The following is a 21,023-nucleotide window of genomic DNA, read 5'->3' as shown; positions in this document are numbered from 1 at the left end:
CCTAAGCACCACTTACACCTTCAAAATAAGGCAAATTACTACTAACAGCTGCATACCAAATACACATACATAAACATTTGTACAATTTGGCAAGTACGAAATTCTGGCAAATGGTTTTTGCTCATTCATATAGCTACCCAGATCCAGACCAGCCTTTCTCCCCTTTCCGTTTTTGTCTTAAACAACCCATAGTTGGGCCTTGTAAATCCTGACTAGCTAATCTGAAGAAAAACATATTCAGAATACCTTAATGCTCAGAATACCTTAATGGTGTTCAGGCTGTTTTTGGATGCTTAAGTGGATGATTCTGGCCATCATTGTTCGGCAAGTAAAGAATACAGGCTGACAGACTTTCCACATGTGCCACTGTTCTAGTCAACAATAAAACAGATTTCTGGGCTCTAGTCCCAATGCAGCGTTTCTAGCTTTGTAACACACATATGCCAATGGTTTACACTTTTATGTTATCTCCTCCAACCTTAATGAAGTTAATCAAATGAACTTCACCTAACCAGCAGACAAAAGCATGTGTTGCTTGAGTCAGGAGAACAGAAGCCTTGCAATGAGGTTTGTAGAATGGCATCCTAAACCATTCAAACAACTAAAAAAAAAAGTTTTTCTTTGTTTGACTAGGCTGGAGTCTTGCCACCACATCAAAGCAGAGGTAATTTTTTCATCAAGTAGCTTGTGAAAAATTTACCAAAATATTAGTACTGAAATTTTTCTAGAAATACCATTAAAATGTTATATTTTTATGGAAATCAGTAGCTTGACAGAGATGTGCCATTATCTTCCATAGGATCAGGAAACAATACAATCACATTCTTGGGAGATGGCAATTTTGGTTGTTTAGTTTCCATTGTTCTACTAAAAGAGGTAGAACTACAACTAGATCTAGCTGAAACTTTTCAACTTATTTTTTCCCCATGAAAAATGTTTAAAAAATTATACAATGTGGGTGATAATGGGGGAGGAAGGAAAGAGAGCACTACAAACCCAGCAATGGCAGCAGTAGGTGGGTTCTGGGCACTTTGATGCATCTCTCACACACCTGCAGCTACATACAGGGCTGTATAAATGGCTAACCTGTCTGGCCCCAGGATCTTAGGTATCTTGAAGAGAAGGGCCAGGAAAGAGCAAGACAGAGGGAAATGAGAGTAGGGGGAGAGCGAGAGAGAGAGTGCAACTCAGGAGTGGGGAAGAAGGAGAAACAGAGATAGATAATATAGAGGAAAAGATTGATATATAGTTAGTACTACGTATGTGAGAAAAATACAGTCAGGGGAATCTCTGGGGAGATTAGAAATGGGCATTAGAAAAGCAGACAGGGAAATTCTTGGAGAAATATACAAGAGGGGATAGAGGTACAGACTATCTGGAGAGGAACAGTTTTGAGTAGGCCAGAGAGAAAGGCATATTGAGATCTTCTCTATTTGCCAAACATGGTGAATAGAATTGTCCTTAACCAAAACACATTTTCAAATCTTCAGGAAGATTCAGTTTGCGTTTGCTATGAAGAATGAACAGTGGTTCAGGGGAATTCTTACTGAATATTTAACCAAATCAGATTGCACATCCCTAATCATTATTAAGTGCTGACATTATGTTCTGCCCTGTACAACACAGAAATAAAGACATTGCACTGGACCATGGATTTTACACTCTGGATAATTTTAATAACTATAAAGTTTATGCCATAGTTCTACTCAAACCACATGCATGCAGCAATTAATTCCCTCGAGCACTTCTCATGCAAAGTTGTTATTTAAAAACACAAAAATGTTTTCTATATACTCTGGTTTTCATATTTGTGTGTGGCTCAAAACTAGATTAAATGTTTTCAGACACATCAAACAGCTAAAATGGATGGGAAAGTATGGGCCGAATCCTGTGAAGTGTGAACTTTGGCAATTCCCACTGACTTCAATGAAAGTTGTAGATGCGTAGGACCTTTCAGGATTTGGTCTGTGTTAGTTGTCAGAACTAGTTAGATCAAACAAATACAAAAAAAATCAAACTGTCCCTGAGAGATGCATAAGATTAGGTAATCACGGTGTTATTCCAATTCCTGTAAAGAAAAAAAAACCCACTTTTTTGTTGTTGTTTTTTTTCCATTTCCTGTTACGTGACAAATGGCTACAGTTATTCACACCAGCTTCAAATTGTTCACTTCTTGTGCTGTGCAAGAGAGGAACGTATTATGCAGGGAGTTTGGCCTGATCATATCCATTTTGTTATTTTAAAACCCTGCTAAATTTTCTATACAGCAAATGAAAAAAGAGCAAGCCATTCATACTGTATTCTGTTTGTCAGCAAGAAGAGGACAGGAGCATAAAGTGGGATATAACTTGCACCCGTTGTGCCCAGTCATCCCCAGAGTAAAAAACATTTCCACAAAACAAAATGCCCTCAAAATTGTTAACTCCCCATCTGGGAATGGAGCACTTACATGTGTACACACATATTTGTTGACTGTGTGCAAATACAGTGGAGATCTTGCATAGTTGTTGATTGATATATAAAGTGAGCTGCGTCTACATGAACAAAATGTACAAAACAGACAGTTTTGAACTCATCTAATAACTAAAACCCGAAATGCAAACAATTCCTCCCATCTCAAACCCACCCCTGGAGCAAATACTTAAGAAGAGATGGGCATTATGTTTAAAGTCACTGGGCTCCATCAGACTAGTCGGAAAAGGGAATTCAAAGTTGGGAACCCTTCATAGAAAATGTCCTGCCACCACCCCGCAGACATTTAAATCTTGGTCCTGTGAGCTTAAATGCCCATGAATATAACAGCTATGTCAGCTCATTGGGAAGAAGTGGTCTTTCATGTAGCCAGGTGTGAAGCTAAACAAAGCTTGTAGATCAACTTTAACACCTTGAATTGCATCCAGAAGAAACCAGGAATCCAGTGCAGTTATCTGAGAACTGGCGTATCATGTTGCCTTTGGCTAATACCATCTAAAAATGTGGGCAGTAACCCAGCCTAAAAGTCACAGGTACAACGATAACCCCAGGTAGAGCAATAACCCAGCCTAAAAGTCACAAAGACATGGATTACTATAACTAAGTCTGGCTCTACAAGAAAAGTTTGTAAATAGAAGACATGGGTGAAAAAAAGGCCTTTTTGGCCCCTGATATCACCAGGTTTCTTGTGAAGAAGGAGTGGAGAAGTCCAAGAGAACTCTCAAAATAAAAGCCTCCTAGAAAAACAGCAAACAAATCCCAATAATGAGGAGAAGTATACTCCTCCTATGCCATCAAATCCTTCCCCCAACCATGAAGGTCAAATACACCTTATCTGAGCTGAACTTTGGCCTAGTCTCAGCCATCTGAGTGCCAGATTTGGCCAGGCACTGGTCAAACACTGATACTAAACTGTCCAGATACAGAAAAAACAAGGAAAATCTGTATATCTTCTTCACATTAAGGACACCACACACCCAAATTTCCTTACCACTTCCATGATGACACTCATAGATGTTGAAAGGAGAATGAGAAAACAGAGCCTTGCAAAAACCACTACAAGATTTTTCTTGCATGCAACTTCCCCAAATCACCTTCTGAGACCTACTGAAGAGAAAAGAATATCTGCCTCAACCAAGGGCTGCAGGACAGCTAACAAAACCTCATGGGCAATAGTATCAAATGATGTTAAGAGATCTAAGAGAGTCAGTATAGCCACCTGGCCATTATCCATCACCAGGAGGATATACCAGCTCCTGGGAACAGTGTCATTTCCTCCATGGTCAGCACTAAAGATGGACTGGAAGGGATCCAAGGCCTTGAACTGATACCAAAGTTGCCTCTCCACAGCCCTCTCAACAATCTGCCACAGATAGGGAATCTTCCACAGACAGTGTCAAGAGATGATTTCCGGGCTAAGGGCGTACCAGCTGTTCCTTAGAGGGAACTGGAACCCCACCTCCACTTGGGAGGCATCTACAGTATTTAACACCAATGGATCCCATATTTTCCTACTTGATTTTGCAAGATATGAGCACATGAGTTCAACATTGTAAAGTTTCTGATAGGCTTCACCAGTAAGTGGACAGAGAATATTATTGCTGTGTCTCTTAGTGCCTGAAAACTACCAGGTTTTTGACTTCATAGCTTTTCCTCTGAACACAATGATACCACCGAGACAGGCCACAGTTGAGTACTCTTTCAACCCTGCAGTGACTGTGGGTGGCCATCCTTTTGGACTAGTTACTAATCTGAACTCCAAAGACTTAAATGACAATGTGTGCCAAGATGATCTCTTCGATCAAATGGTTACAATTATTGACAAAGAAGATGGACTGGATGGAAAAACAATCTTCATGTACAAGTTCCTTGCTGAACTTGGCCTACTTGTCATGGTTCATCTACATCAAAGCTCTCCTTTGCAGTGATGCCTATAAAAAAAAACAAAAAAAAAACACACTTGACAGCGGTTGGTGCACTGAAACCACAGTCTATCATGCTGACCAATACTGTCGCCTTGTTTCTTTGTACTCCCTCACCTATCTGTTTATATCCATCCGTTGTCTCCTGTCTTATACTTAGATTGTAAGCTCTTTTTGTTCTGTGTTTGTATAGCACAATAGGGTCTATGACTAGACTCCTGATCTATAACTAGAACTTCTAGGCATTATGGTAATACAAATAATTAGTAATAAAAATTCAGTGGTTACAGTCTAAAATCTTCACTAGTACCTCCAAATGTTCAGTGAAAAAATATGGTCAAAACATCCCTAGAAAAGATATCCCCTCCAGCCCTGCCCAGCCTCTCCAATGGCAGCCATTCTAGATTGAATCCACAAAGTATAGAAAATGGAAAATTCCTCACAAAAGGAAAAACTATTTCTAAGTAGAGATAGCCTCCTAATTTTCAGCTCTCACACACTTTACAAAGAACCATCTGCCTATTTCACAGAAAAGATCACAGAATCAGGGATAACCTCATAGAAAGTATGTAATGCTACCATCCCATCTTCATTCTCAGAATCTGAGATTCACACAACAGGAAGGCCTACTAATATTAAAGACCATCCAAACCTGACCCATAGTCCTAAGGATCTGGAGGACTGCCTGGAAATGCTCTAATCTGACTCAGAACCTTACTCTCAAAGTGCTCCCATAAGGTAGCGGTAGACAACTGCACCTCTCACTTATGAAGATGTGTGAGGCTATATTGTTCCTCTCATGTCCTATTTAATGCATCTATGGAGCTACATGGGGGATCATGAGATGTCAAGATCTACATGGTTAAACATATGTAAAAATACTCAATTATGTAGCTCCTTCACTATCACTACCATCACCATGACCCAGTTGATCCGGTGCCTATGCAAAATCAATTCCTACAGCTAGATGAAAAGTTTCTTGCTGAAGCTGAACCTGAACCTGAATCTGGGAAAGTTGAAAATGATACTCGTGGGTAGAGGAATGGTCTACTGCCTAAGAACCCTGAGGAAGGAAATATTCTGGGGGCCTGTATTGGTCAAGGGCAGAGGAGAGTAGAAGAGCCCAGAAAGGGGAAAGGAGGATTTTTTGAAACAAGAGGGAGAACTAAACATTCAGACCACTACCCTCCAAAACATATGTTTGAGCTGCAATGAAGGAGGGAGCAAGGAACACAGAGACATGTTGTAACCTTCTGGGTTTTTGGTTTTTTTTTAGTAGTTACCAAAAGAGATACAGAAAGGTCACACCTGCTTCTGGGTGCAGTGAGAGCTTCAGCATCTCAAAGTTTCAAAGGATACTTACAAGGTTGAAAAGAACTTTTATTTATTTTGAATGGTCAACCTGAAAAATTGCAAGATATAAATTTCTCCATAAAGAATCGCTGGTGAATCAGAACTAGAGAGTTAATACTATTATTTTCACAAACTTTTAAAACAACAAAGTAGTAGTAGCAAAGCTCATGTTTTTGAGAACAATGAATGGGGAAGATTTAATGGCTGGTTATAAAGCAGATCTAACAGTGTAACACCTGGCTCCCTCACAACGGCGTTCACTTTTCTTTCACGTTGGAATATTTGGACTAACAAAGCTGACTTTGCAACATGATCTACTGTTTTCGAGGCTAGAAAATATGATAAACAGTACAAACAGGTGAAACAGGCAACTTCAAAACCAGGTGAATGCTGTCAAAAATATTTCACAGAAAGGAAAGAAGATAAACCTATAAGCAAAGTTCTCCCCCACTCCTTCATTTTGTTATAATGGGTTTTTGACAGTGTAGATTCAGTTTGAAATTTTTTGGTTTTTTACATGCTGAAATGTTTTCTTCTCTATTTACCATGTCAGAATGAAATATCACACACTACACAATGCAGGTTATTAGAAAGCTTTTGGATATTGACGAGATAAAGCCCAGAAATGGAGGCAGAAAAGATTAAGCAGTACTTAGTCTGAGTGTACCATAAAATGAAAGTAATACTGATAAGCATGACAGTATTCGTGGGTCCACATCTAAGCCAGAAACACCTACTTTGCAACAGAGTGGAAAACAAAATTCCTAAAGCAGAAGCAATTAGGCATTTTTGTCACCTCCAAAAGGATAAAGGGTAATGGGAAGAGAAGTATCATCATGATTCAAATGGTACTCCAAACAGTTGTCACAGATGGAAAGTATTCTGTGGAACATACCATTTATTTGACACAACCAAAAAAGACATTATGGTCTAGAATGATCCACTCCTGTCACAGCAAATAGGAATTAATCGTGTCAGAAAAAAAAAAAAGCAATCTCAGGAAGCTTCTGAGCTCCCAATAGTCAACACTCTACGTGTTTGCAGGGATGTAGAGATACTATTTTCATCATCACACTGAACATCATTCTGAAAGTAACACACCCTCAGACTTGATAGTTCTATGAATTATGGCATATCTTCATACTTTCAGCCGTGCAACTGCTAATTCAATGGCACTGAAATGTCATTTGGGGTGTTTTTAGTTTGATGGAAATAGCATATTTAACAGTAACTCAAGCATCACCTTTTTATAATTGTAATTATAAATCGATGTCAATGGGAGTCACACGTGCATAAGTGAGACTAAAATTTATCCCATAATTCATAGTTTAAGTAGGGATTTTTTTTCAAATCAGTCGGGAATAATTTTTTTTAAATAAGACTTTCTTTCCCATTTCTTAACCAAAGAATACATAGTTTGAATACATAGTTTTACTACTTGATCTTAATATTCAAGATGTGTACGTGTTTTATATTGTTCCACTAAATTTACTTTAAAGTAACATGCAAGAACCAAGACATAACAATAGCCCCATTGTTTTATCTTTGATGGTAGTCTAGAGAAACAAACAAAAAATCCTACATAATATTTTAAGAAACATTTCCCAGGTGACACAAACCTACAAAAAACAATCAAATCCTTTACTTATCCCATTGGGCTTTAATATTGCACATTTCATAGAACTCTCTCATCTGAGATCCCTGCAAGACCAAGTCACACTGACAAACACAGGAAGAATGGCCTTTGAATGTATTTGCTTTTGTCACAATATTAGTGTTGTTTATTTCAGTTTAGAGTGTCAATTTATAGTCAACAAAACATTTGCACTAGAATTATAGATTTTAAAAAAGAAAAAACATTTACACAGAGGGACAGATCCATGGACCTATGACCATTTACATCAGTTCAGGATCTGCCCCAGATTGTTTGAATAAACTATATCATAGTTGGTAGCCTCAGAAATTGATTTCCCTTTTCATTATATTACTTTACAAGGACTAAAGCTAAAATCTTCAAAATGATTAGTGATTTTGGGTGCCCAATTTGAGATACCTTAAGGAAGCCTGATTTTCAGAGCATGGCTGATCAGAATTTTCTGAAAATGTGGCCCCTTTAAGGCGTTTTACATTGAGTTTCCAAAAATTGAGACACACTCACACACACACTGGCATACACACACAGAAATAAATATAAATAAAGTTGTATTTTCCTCCAAACAAATGTTACAATGCTCTGTTTCCTAGAAAATTCAGTGCTAGTAGTATGTAGTTGTGCACAGTTATTTCCAGAGTGGAGTTTTGCTACTTTCTATGGAGCCAGTTTAAGCAATCCTGCAAGTAATTTCCTTTTTACATTTCACATAGATATTGACTAAATAAAATAAGTATCATGACAATATTATTTTAAAGGTAAAATGTAAAGGAGGAAAGGAAACAAACATTATCTTTGCTTTGCTGTTCATCTTTAAGACTCATCTACACAAGCAGAAATCAAACCCATTTTCAAAAATGGCTTTACTAACACAAAAAGAAAAGGAGTACTTGTGGCACCTTAGGTTAGTCTCTAAGGTGCCACAAGTACTCCTTTTCTTTTTGCGAATACAGACTAACACGGCTGCTACTCTGAAACCTTTACTAACACAGTTTCAGCTACATACTTGAGCTAAATTACATTGTTTTAACAATCCTGCTAGTATGTCCACACTTCCTCTTAAGAAACTATGTTAGAAGTGCTTTGAAATACTTGGAATCCTGGGTCACGTAAGCTAGAGTATCTCATTATCCTCCAGAGTGTTTCTTGTCAAGAAAGGTAGATTAATGGCCAAATATTTTAGTACAATTTTCTAAAAACGTTCAGATTTCTCCATTTTACACATACACTGCAATATACTAGTCTGCCATATCTACCATGTTGACTAGATTGGAAAACTAAAAACTCATGCTACATGCACTTAGGGCTTGATCGTGTTCCCACTGAAGTCAATAGGAGCTTTGCCATTGCCTTCAGTAGAAACAGAATCAGGCCCTCAGTTTGCTGGCTTCATACTGCAGATTATCAGATCACCTGCAGGGATGAACTCATCTGGTTATGTAGTAATCCTGTCCATATTACAAAGTAAGCTATAGCATTTAGGCATAACACTTAAATATTGACCAGACATAATGAAATGATTGAAATAAAAATTGATAGCATTTTTATAATACTAAAAAGGTATTGTCACTGGAACTCACAACCTATGGCATTGCACCTCAGTTCTGCTCTATTCCCTTATTTTTTATATCTGTCACTCTCTTTTTTAGTACTATTTAAAAAAATCACTTGCATCATCAATAAGTCTTAATCTTTCATTAAAAGTTGGCAACTAAAACTATACACTCTGGGTAAAGCTGGTCAGTTAGTATTTGTTGGTTGAATAATTTACTCAATGATTTTCATGATATTTCTACAAAAAATATCTGATTTGTTTAACTCTGTGCCCAATCCTATGAAGAGAGGAGAATCTCCAGTAAGCAGCAGCTCAGCACCCTCAAGTCTCACCACAGTCAAAAGTTTGAAGCACTGGGCCCACTGAGCAACTGGCTCTAACACTTCCAAATGAGCCATTGGAGTCTATATGGTAATGTGGTTGGAGACTTTTTAAAAGGCAGATTATTGATCCAACTGATTGCAAAAGCTTCACATGGTTTAAATCCCTATTTTGTGCATCACTGAAATGACCGATCATAACAGCTTTTTGCTGTTATGGGCACAGAGCAGAGTTAGACAAATATCACATACACGTACCAAGGAACAACTCCAGAGCCCATGGCCTAGATGGCATAACTTTGCCAGGGACTGGGCCAATGAATTGGGACACATATGAAAAGTGGGGTGGACTGTGGGAAGAATCCTTTCTTCAGGCTATAGAGCTACTCTATCGTCCACACTCTAGCTCAGCAACTGAAGTAACCTCTGAAGACCCTTAAATAATCCTCTCACTGCACAACCGTGGCTCTTCCAGCCCGACCCCCACCCCTTCCCTCTGCCACCATGCCTCAGTCTTTCCTCCTTCCCTCCCATCAGAGGGGTGTTGCCACTCACAGAGCAGGGCTCTGCACCATATAAGGAGGGCATACTCCTTGAGAAGCACATTCACAACCTGTGCAGAAGGGCCATCTTGTCCCACTACCAAGAGGCCTTTCTCAGCCTTGGAAAAGGAAGCTGGATATGCCCTTAATCCTGTTAAAAAGTAACAAATGGCATTTTTTATGAAAAAGGTTAGTTTGAATGTGCAGTAGCTCCTTCTCTTTCCATCTCAAACAGGCCACTAAATGATGCTTGATGCCATGCACTAGTGGGCTGCAAAACTTCAGTAATTCAATAACAACAGTCATATAAATTCTAGGAGGTGGTAAAAAGGCAACTGAAAGCATTACCTAATGGACTGTTTTGTTTTTTGCTTTTCATTCTTAACACTTTAGAGTCAAACCCTTTTATTTTTCAAATCAACTAAAAGGAAATAAAATCAAACAATTTGCTTCCAGGCTGAAATATCTTTATGCCCCGTTTCAGCCTGGGTCAAAATTTTAACTCTTTATAAATAAAATGTCTAATAAAAATGCTGAGATGACATTCTTAACTATAGTAATATGAGAAAATGCAGTATTATGTAACTGAAATTCAATCAGAGACTAAAATGAAAAGGGATAATAGAGCAACTAGACTTCATCAGATGCTGGTTATTGTGAGCATTTTATGTACTGTCTCAGTTTCAGTATCCTTGCCTCGAGTGGACTTGAAGCCAAATCAGCCTGTCTATGAAAGAAACTGCATTTATAAGTTTTCAAGGGTGTTACAGTCTACTGGTAAACAAAACAGAAACTGTGGCACAGGTTTTCAAGAGAGATCAGTGTTCACATAGGCACCAAAATCAGTAGCCAGATTTTCAAAAGAGCTCAGCATGTTTCGTGCTGAATTTATTTCAATATTGAGCCATGAATGTCACAAAGAGAACCTGCTGAGTGCAGAACTCTTGAAAATCTAGCACCAATTGCGTATTCTGAAAACTTGAAAATCTGGTCCTACATGAACATTTTTACTGACATTCCCCCTACACTGCACATGACAAGTAAATACTCTCATGGACTTCAGTGAGAATTTTGCCAGCAAAAGGATCATGGAATTAGACCACAAATGGGAAATTGCCATTTTTCTCTTCTTTTTGGTATCTACACCAATTTAACTTCAGTGTTTAACAAATGAAGATACATTTCTGATGTGCACACTAAGCTATTCACAGAATAATTCAAGTGAGAATTCAGTTGTAGGCACAGCACCATCAAACAAACATGCAAGAGGATCCCATGCCAAGTTAAATCTGCTAATATAGCGCTGAATAGCCTGGTCTGATATAGAATAAAGGAAATTTCTTATGGCCTGATCCTGCCACCTTTAATTGCACTGAATATAGTACCTTAACCCAAAAAGCAATGTCATTAGTTTCCACAAGGTTGGCTGTGGCGTAAGATGATATTCAATGTCAGCTACTGTAGAAGAACTGGACCCTTATTTTGTAGAGAATAATTAATAACTCTTAGTGAAAGTCTTTTCTTTACTACATCTTTTGTACTTTTTATCAAGGCATACTGAAGACCAATAGAGTTACACTGTCTGAAACAGTGTAAATAAAATCAGAATCAGGCCCCAAAAGCTTTACTCAGTGACTTCATTCTCCAACTGGAAACTTTAGGGCACAAATACACTTCCCTTTTAAACTGACTGATGTATAGGTAAGAAAACCCTTAAAAGTTTCTTAAAAGCATACAAAACGTCAAAGATTTATTTAGGGATAAGTGAAAAAAAAAAAAAAGAGGGCGTATTCCCCTTGATCAGTGATTCACAAAGCAGCTTTGCGCTACAGACAAAAAGATAAATGAAGCGTAGATATTAGAAGTAATACTTAAAACAGCATAATCCATATCTCCGTAAGTACACATTACAAATTAGAAATACAGTGCGGTAAATAGAGCTACACAGTATGTATTATCTTAACAGGTGATTTTTTTAAAATATGCATTCACTGTATTTGCCTAGTTCTTTTCATCTCTCCTTTCCATTCAAATAAACTGTAAAGCATTCACTAATGAAACGCCAGACTGTTTATTTATCATCAAAGTACCTTTTCAATTTTAACTAGCTTAAAACTAACATGTATTTGTAACCAATGTACAATTTTAATTAACTTTTTAAAGTAAAACCTGAAGGTTTTAAAACAAAATAATAATGCTGATACAAAACACATTAATTTCAAATAACATAAGAGAGATTTCTACAATAGCAAACCTTCTGCAACACTGAAACCAGTTTTCAGTAAACTATGTGACACAAAAGAATAAAATCACCATGGGCAGAACAACTGTAGAAAAGTACATGAGTGAATCCCTAATTCTTGGTCTTCTAGAAATATAATTTCTCAAAGTACTGTGATGCTGGCCACTGTATACCAGATAATTGTAGGTACCACAAGTTAGGTATCAGACAATTTAAAAATATAATAAAATAAAAATCTTTTGACTCAGGCGTTCTTGAATGAGAAGCACAATACTTAATCAACATGTGTGTGATGCATTTACCTATTCAACCCTCTTCTCAACATTACTTTGAGCCTCATCCTACAGGCTTTGGCTTCAGTGCCAGTGTGCACTATTCAAGAACGCAGGACAGAGCCTTCAGAATAAAATATTGGTAATTCATGCTCCCAGCTGATTTATAGAGATTGGAAGGTTGACTTAAGATGGTAATTTTTCTTGTAAGGGCTTCTGGAATCATATTATTCAGAAAGTTACTGTGTGGTTTAAACAATTTTCTGCTTTTTCTTTATATTACACCAAAGCCAAGTATTTACTTATTAGTTGCATTCATGTGAGAACTTTACTATGGAGTATTTTCCCAACCATTTCAGTATCAAATAACTGGTCTTATTGGAACTTTCTGTAAAATCACTCAGATTTTACAAATGGTCTTATCATTACATAAACCTTTTTCTGTCAAGATGTAGACATGACAAGTTCTAGAAGAAAGTTACTGATAATTAAATTATACACATTGACATAACAATAGCATACCTTCAATTTCGTTAATAATCTTGAACTAATGAAAAACGTTTCCCCTCAACAATTATCAACTGTGCAAGTAGAACTGTAGCAGCTACACACCTCTTAATTCTCAAATATATCCTTATAATCCGAGATCTGATCCACTCTGTTGACATCAGTAGCAAGACTATAATTTACTTCAACAGCTTTAGATCAGTCCCCAGTTCATGCAGTAGGTCCAGATCATGCGAAGATTTGTGCACGTGCTTAACTTTATGCACAGTGAGTAGTCCCGTTAAAGCCAATGTAAATTAGTTATTATAGTAATTAGTAATTCATACAATAAATATATTACTAAGTACAAGGAACTAAAATTTATTTCAGTAGTTATTTAATGACAAGTAAAATGATCATTCATTAAAATATTTAGAGACTAGTAAAGATTTAATTGATGTGTATCTCATGATTAGCTGTTAAACCCAGCTCATTTGGTACTTAGTTTTATTTTAATTATCTTCACAAATATAAATAGGACGTATATTTAAGACACAGACAAGATTTATGCAATCATGCAATGAAAATCTGGAAAGTCAAGCTGCCAAACCAAAAATGTCACTTATCTGTAACTCCCCAACTTCTGGATCATGGCTCTATGTATGTAAATTTAAATATCAGCAAGGAGAAAACAGACACAGCAGGGAGGGAACTATCACAAGGAACAAGTGTCCTGGGTTTAATTTTGTAAGGCCAACAGCAGCAAGAACTTTAAAGTACTTTAAAGTCTGCTAAAGCTCTTGATTTTGAGTGAAAAGGAGGGGGGGAGGGAAGGTGAGGGGTTATTTGGGAGTGTGAGAAGTGTGACAGTTCATATAGCATACCATCCCGAGATATTTTTACATCATTTTTATGGTAGGTACAGTTTGGAGCTTGTCAATTCTAACTATAAGCAAGTGACTTTCCTGTGTAGAGGTGTGTAGGGGAAAAGAAATGAAAAAGAACTAACAGGAGAAAATATGAACAAACCTAAGCATAACTACTGAACAGATTTCTCCTCTCCTTAAAAAACAAAACCATTATTGTGCAATACATTTCCTTTTGGCCCAGAGTATATTTACTCCACATAAACACAGATACATCTCTCCTTGCTTTCCTGGGATAGTCTGTTTTTTTAATTTATTTATTTTTGAAATGTTTTTACTGGTGATTCTCTTAAGAATTCCATCTGTAGTATTATAGTACAAAACAGCTAGAAAACCAAATGCCATGAATGCCTCTCTCCTTCAGAAGTTTCAATACTCTAGACATTCATAGGTTTTCAAAGCTGCTGGTTGATGATATAATGAGAGGAACTGTGATTTATGCATGAATCAGCAACTCCTTTTCATAATGTCATGGTGCAGTGAACCCTGCAAAGCTGGAAGACTTGATTTAAAATGGAAATGCTCAACCCCCTCTTGAGCCAGCAAGATTAAACTTCCAAGATCTTACATATATTACCTCTGTGCCCAGGCTACTTTATGAATAACTTGTTACTATTATTGAGCTTTTACATTACCCTGAGGAAACTTCTCTTGAAGGGACTCAAATCTCTTTTTAGGGTAAAAAAAAAAAAATTAGCGTTCACAAAATAACTGGTACCGTTTAGCGTTTGAAGGGTTACAGGAAGATTGTGAAGGTTCATCACCTCAGCTGTTTTCTGTTTTGATGTAATTACACAATATAATCTATTCCTGATATTGTAGATGAGGAGTGATTTCATCAGTTGCGTTGGGTTTAGTTATACTGTGCTAAAGGAGGAATAGTTCATTTTTCTGGATAACCTCCAGTTTTACGCGATAGATCACCGCCAATACTGTAACCTTGTCACAACTGTTAAAAGCCAAAATCTCCCAAACACCAGTTTGTGGTGCATTGTAGTGACCTTGTAACTTTCCTTTCCCCTTTACTTCTTTCCCTGATTTACGTCATTGGAATCACCTATGCGCATCGAAATCTGCTGCTTCTAGCGCGCTTCCCCCTCAGAGAAAGACTGTACTCTTGGCTCCTGGGCACCACTCACACTGGTCTCATCCGCGTCAGGGCTGCACAGTCCCTCAATGAAAACCACGAACCAGAGCCTCCCCTCCGGCATGAAAGAAATGGTGCTACTCGATTGACACCAGCTGCTGAAGATCTGCCCTCAAGTATTTGCTAAAGACCAAAATGAACCCTCCCAAACGGCAGCTTGCGGTGTGTGTTACACAACTTAGTGCAACCTGTGCTACCCTCAGCAGAGCCTCCCTCCCAACGCATCTGCCTTTTGGTCATCATCTACCGATCAGAAGGACTCACTCACCGGACTGTTTGCTGCCTGTTTTGACAACTGTCAACCTCGCAAGCCTCCTTCCTTTGTTTGTGCGTATGGGAACGTAATGCTTTAAACAGTTCTGCTTTGTGTAAAAGCCACTCGTTCCGTCTGTAGACTCAGTATTTACGTGCAATTAAATGTTTTCAATAATACATATGATCTTTAACTAAGAACACTTTTTGAACAGCCTGCGTCCTGGGTTTCCTTTAGTTATTTTGGGAAGTACTTTGCTTACGGTCTAATATTGGGGTTTGATATGTCTGTGTCCGTGCTAACTTCTGAAACGTGTCTCTCTTTCAAAAGAATGATTTACAAACATTTAAAATCGATACCCAACGCTGAGTAAGACTTCCTATCCTCTCAACAATTTCACCTGGAAAAAGAGGAACTGGAAAGGCTGACTGGTGGTGGAAGTAGTCTGCCATCTGCTGGATGCTTAATCTATGCCTGACATTTTTGTCTTCGGTCTGTGAACCTACTTTTAAAGCTGCAGAACTCCATTTTTACAATGACTGGGTAGAGTTTCTAGCGGTCGGAACAGCATTTTGTTTTATTCAGTCACTGCCATGACTACTTTGAATAGTAACGGTTTCTCCTGAATGTTATGATTGTCCATTTAGCTTACTGAACTTTGGTTTAGGCGTGGGCTAAACTAGCAGAAGAACACCTCTGCTAAGCAAGGTTGATGAACTGACTATATTGTAGAATGCCTGGGTAAAGATCCAGCAGCAGTTTCCAATATCATTTTTATTTCACCTGTAAGATGCTTTGTAGGTCACCACAAGAAAACAAACTGCGAGAGAACCAGATACAGAACCTCAGTTCTCAAACAAGAACGAATTTCATAAGATGAGGTAGTGGAAACGGTAATGGGGGGGGGGGGAAGCTAATTTTGAAATGTTCAGTACCTCCAGTTCTAAACGAACTACTAATTTTTATCTGGCTCAGCAAATACTGGTCTCCAGTATCCTCTGTTGGCTGATCACAAACCTTTCCTGGGTGGTAATCGAAGAAGTACTATTTCTAATTATTTTTAGTATGTGCCTCTCGATTCAATCCAGATCCAACAGGATACCTGCACTAAACAGTCAGTTGTGATAGACTTGAGAGACACTACCTGCTCTTACTTTACTCACTTTAGCTTGTCATGGACCGGGCTGTTATCCTAGACCCCAATCTGCAAGTCGCTCGAAAATGGAAGTTTTGGATTTGGCCACACACAGAAAGACAAGAGAAAAAGGAGAGCCCGCTGAAAGCCTATATCAGCTCTTTAATGACGTAAGAGCCTTTCATAAACCCTCCAAGGGTCCGGTAAATATTGTAGGAGTTGTCTGGAGGAAGATATTTAAGCTCAAGAACTAGTCAGGCACAAACATCAAATGTGGTTTATTAAGGAAAGCAGGATTCCTCCACTTTCTGGAAGAAATTGAAAAGCAGCCATGTTTGCCGTTAGAGATTGTTAGCAACAGGAAAATCGCTGGTGCTGCTTTAAATAAATCACATTCAGGAGTTCATTGACTTGGGAGTGGAAAAGCATGAAAACACAGAACAATCATTCAGGCTGACCTTGAATTTTGCCAGGACTAGAATTTTAAGGAACATCTAGATTCAGTTGATTAATTTCCAACAAAATGTTTTGAAAATACTACCCAGAAATAGTACTAAGTCCCTAGAGTCTCGCACGATATTTGATGAGCTGAGAACTCGTCAATTAAATAAATTGGGCAGTTCTCTCACATTACGGTAAATAACTAATGCGATAAAATTATGAAACTAGCTGGCTGTTGGAGTAAATCTGTTGTTCCCAGCCATTAATACCCGTATTCAAAGATAACAGCAAGGTTTTTCTTTAAAAGGGTACTTTCTTCTTTCATTCCCACTTTTTAAGGACAAATTAAAAAATGAGAGGCTGTGGCTGAGTATGCAGCCTACACGCAGAATTAAGGGAAACTTCAGTGTGACCATGCAATGCTCTCTTCGTAGTGTACAATAAGGGGAAGTCAGTTTCCTGAGCTAGTAACCATGTGTGTTGCCTGCTTGTCCTTGTAAACGGTGTCTCTGCAGTGGACTCATTTCACCGCAAACAGATGCGGTAGGAGAGCAAGACTGAAAGCCGGAGACTATGTCGGAAGCCATTTGGAGCATGGGGAACAAATTACAGCTTTTAATGCTCCCGATAGACAGGTGTGCCTTTTTAGGGCTCCTGGATTTGTTACAATTGTCATTTTTAAACGGTTGTCTGGGTTTGCCACTCTGTATCGCACGGTTTCTCCTTAAAGTTAGAATGACAAATTGTAGCTCCAATCGGCTGGATCTGAGATGATTTTTCTCGTTAGGCAGGCACCTAAATGGGAGTCCTCCCTGTCTTTTTTTTTTTTTTAAAAGGTGTTGCGCCGCCAGTGTACAATCAGGGAATCTCACAGGCTAGGCTGAGCGTTCATAATTCATTCCCAGAACTTAAAAGCGCATTTCTCATTCAATATATTGCACAGGTTTAAACAATCCTCCGACACTGAAACAATGCAAAATATGGGCGTAAAATTATCCCTTGGAATCGTTGCGTACACACATACACCACTAGATAAAATTTCCAAATGAGTCTGTAGCATACGTTATTGCAAAGCACCTTACTCTCCACGGTATGCATCCGATGAAGTGAGCTGTAGCTCACGAAAGCTCATGCTCAAATAAATTGGTTAGTCTCTAAGGTGCCACAAGTCCTCCTTTTCTTTTTACTCGAGGAATCGCTCTCTCTTTTAATCGCACTAAGACTAAAACCCTGACTCCAGCTATTTTCATATACCCCACTCAAAGGATGTATTTGTTATACATCTAGGCAGATTTATTATGTTTTCTTGGTGTATCTTTATTTTACCAAGGAGACGAAAAACAACCGTGTCTCTGCCTGTGATTTTAAGAGGAGGGGATGATCACGGCTCTCGAGTCTACCTGCTCAGCCAAATTTGCTAATCGTTCAATCAACTATTTCGGATAATGTGATGTGGTTTGCAACCAACGATGTTTGTAGGGGCTTTTCAGTGCTGGTTTTACCGTGGTATTTTCCCGCGTGACCCTGGCATTTTACCTATTGTCTGAGCCTGCTGCAAAACCACTGAACACGGGGAAACATACAGGAAATCGCGGGGATGGGAAGGGATGGCAGCTGTTCTGGCCCTATGAAATTATAATACAGTAGATTATAAGAATACCACAGAGTCTGTGTCGGAAGAAAGCATCAATTTTCCAACAGTACTACCCTCGAGGTGGCAATGATTGTATACAGGGAGTGAGCGGGCTCTTTCTTAATGTGCATTTACTCCCGAAAATCCCACCTTTTTGCTGGTCTCTTTGTTAACGTGGCCCCCGCCACCCTGGAGGGGTTCCTCAGAGAGGCTTGAATTATTGGGGTAACGGTAGGAAGGGAGAACTTGATGTAATATGGAGAATTGCAAACAGTAAAATGGCTGATCCGTGACTCATTTAGCTATTGATGCTCAGACCCGAGCGGATCCACTCGCGTTTGGCTTCCCCCGCTCCCGATCGCCTCGCACATCCTGCTTTATTTGTCAGAGCACCGCTGTGCTGTACCACACCAAGGCGGAAGTCAGGACCGCCGCTCAACGGAGCTAGAACTGCACAGCTTTCGTGGGCAGCAGGCTCTCCTGGTTAAGTTTAATTGATTAATTGGAGAGCTAAATGGATCTCCGCTCAACAGCTCCTAGCTCAGCCTGGAGCGTTTAATTTGCTGACCCTGCCTGTCCAACTGGCCTGGGAAAGCGAACATATGGTCCCACGCCATGTGCAGTAAGCCAGGCTTATGTAATGTATGGAAAGAGCAGAAAAGGAACCATTTTAAACCTGGACCATCTGTAAAGCAGTGTGTGCCATCCGCGGGGGAGGCGCCCTTTAAGCCCCAAAGTCATCGCCAGAGGAGCGCCATTAGATGGGCGCGTTCTTCCCAAACCTGCCCCCACAGCTTCCCGGGGGGCAAAGCACTGCACAGCCCGCACACCACCCTCTCCCACAGCCCCATTCCCAGTGCGCACGCGTCCCTGCTCCCCTCCTCCCCCGAACACGAGAGAAAGGGGTCCAGGCGGTCTCACGCCTCCCCCAGAGCAGTCCGGTCCACAGCTATTTGAATGACACCAGCATTCAGTACTCACAAGCATTGGTGACGGCGAAGCTGTTGGCTACCTCCAGGTTGTCGATGTGGGGCGTCAGCCTAAACTCTGAAGTGGAAAACTGAACCATCCCTACCCGAAATGCACTGTATTCCTGATCGGCACCCCTCGGAAACAACCCTCCTGCAGGGAAACAAACACACATAAAACACAACAAGAGACCAGATCAGTGCTGCAAAGTGGGAAGCTTCAGCTTCAGGGGACTGACGCTTGGGCATCGCATCGCTTGGGAGCCACTTATTCTCGCTGGCAGGGAAAGAGGCAGCTACATGCACGCTCGCTCTGGGGCGGTGGATCTCTTCTAGTCAGCTGTCTCAGAGGGGCATGTTATTTGTTGGGAGCCGTTGATTCTGCATCACGCCAGAGAGATGCGAGTCTCTTAATAACGTGCATAGCCTGCATCGGCAAACCGCTATCGGACCAGCTACACGATTTCGTTTCTGTTTAAGGCAAAGGGGGGATAGCCATCATTTCTGAAGGGAGGGGGCGTCATACAAAATCACACACACACAGATGTGTGTGTATAATACATAGCATTCAGTGCTTGACAGGACATGAATACTCAAGAGCAATGCCAGCTGTGAATGAACGAATAAATAATCCCTCCAAATTAAACCTCAATCAGAAAAAAAAAAATAAAAAATCCTGCAGTGCAGAGAAACCTACCTATTTGTATGCTGTTAGAATAGACCCCCCAAATCAGTCCCCAGAACACAGGAGACAGGAAGACAGAAATATGCATAATCTTTTGCATTTCCATTAAAAGTAGAGCATCCACGAAGCCACAAACGATCCCTTTCCTCCTCCTCGTTCTTTGTCAGTTCTCGCCAGCGAATTAGATCCTCTGCAATGTTGGGCGAGGGACCAGACCACCCGAAGAAAGGAAAATAACCCCGAAGCGCCGGAAGCGGGAAAAGCCTTTGCACAAGGTCTGGTCCTTGTCCCGGCTCCAGAAGTAAGAAGGCTGCTTGAACGCTGCCGTGGTCCCAGTACATCCAGCACACGCACATGCACTCACACACTCGCACCCCCTCGCGCTAGCTCACAGGCTGGGGAGCGGGGAAGAACCCGGCGCGCGTGCGCGAGCAGCACAGCGCGCGGGAGCGCGCGCCCACCCCCACTTTCCCTCCTTGCCCCCAGCCCTGGAGCGCGGCTTGAGCTGCTCGCCCGGCGCAGCATCAGGGCTGCGCTGCTGCGGCTGCTTCCCGCGTCCCCCCAGGGCCGCTGCAGCCGGGACAGCGCTAACCAGGGGGCTGGCGCCTTTGCGCACCGCGGACAGCGCCGCAGCCAGAGCGACGGAGCCGCCGCTGACCTACCCGCCGCCGGTCCCCAGTGCTGCAGGGGTCTCCCGACGGGCTCGCCTGGGGGCAGCGCGGGCGGCTCGCTGGCCTAACCGCTCCCCCGCCCAGCTGTGCTGGGTAAAGGTCTCCCTTATCTGTCAATGGCTAGGTCAAGGAGGGGGGTGGGGTGGGTGTGTTCAGCTGCGGCGGAGCACAGGGCCTCCCTTCCCCCACACCGGAGCCGTGCAGGCGCGTGGCGGCGGCAGGGGGAAGTGCGGAGGGGCTGCTCTCCCGCATGCTGCATGCGGGCCGGCTTCCGGCTGGCAGCCGGCGTTGGCGGCACGCTGGCCCAAAGCGCCTCGTGCTGCAGCCGAAAGGGACCCGGAGCCGACGC

General features: G+C 40.7%; 1 protein-coding gene across 8 annotated transcripts in view; it reads right to left on the bottom strand.

Annotated features, from left to right (window-relative positions):
- Positions 1-20,793, bottom strand: part of GRIA2 (glutamate ionotropic receptor AMPA type subunit 2) — a 125,669-nt gene extending 104,876 nt beyond the window's left edge. For 4 of the 8 annotated variants that reach the window (XM_084626714.1, XM_084626713.1, XM_084626716.1 and 1 more), the window contains exons 1-2: positions 20,016-20,394; positions 19,332-19,472 (exon numbers count right to left, since the gene is read on the bottom strand). In XM_084626714.1, the coding sequence (XP_084482840.1) occupies positions 19,332-19,472; positions 20,016-20,109 (235 nt within the window). In that variant the 5' untranslated portion in view covers positions 20,110-20,394. Of the gene's footprint in view, positions 1-19,331; positions 19,473-20,015; positions 20,397-20,665 lie in introns of those variants that run through there. The other 4 variants (XR_014711369.1, XM_084626718.1, XM_084626719.1 and 1 more) reach the window with 2 other exon arrangements.
- Between the last annotated feature and the right edge of the window lie 230 nt (positions 20,794-21,023).

This window comes from Lepidochelys olivacea (genome assembly GCF_965140295.1).
Source record: "Lepidochelys olivacea isolate rLepOli2 genome assembly, chromosome: 4".
NCBI classification, from domain to species: Eukaryota; Metazoa; Chordata; order Testudines; family Cheloniidae; genus Lepidochelys; species Lepidochelys olivacea.
The sequence above is the reverse complement of the archived record's forward strand: the minus strand, read 5'-3'. Positions and strand labels throughout refer to the sequence as shown.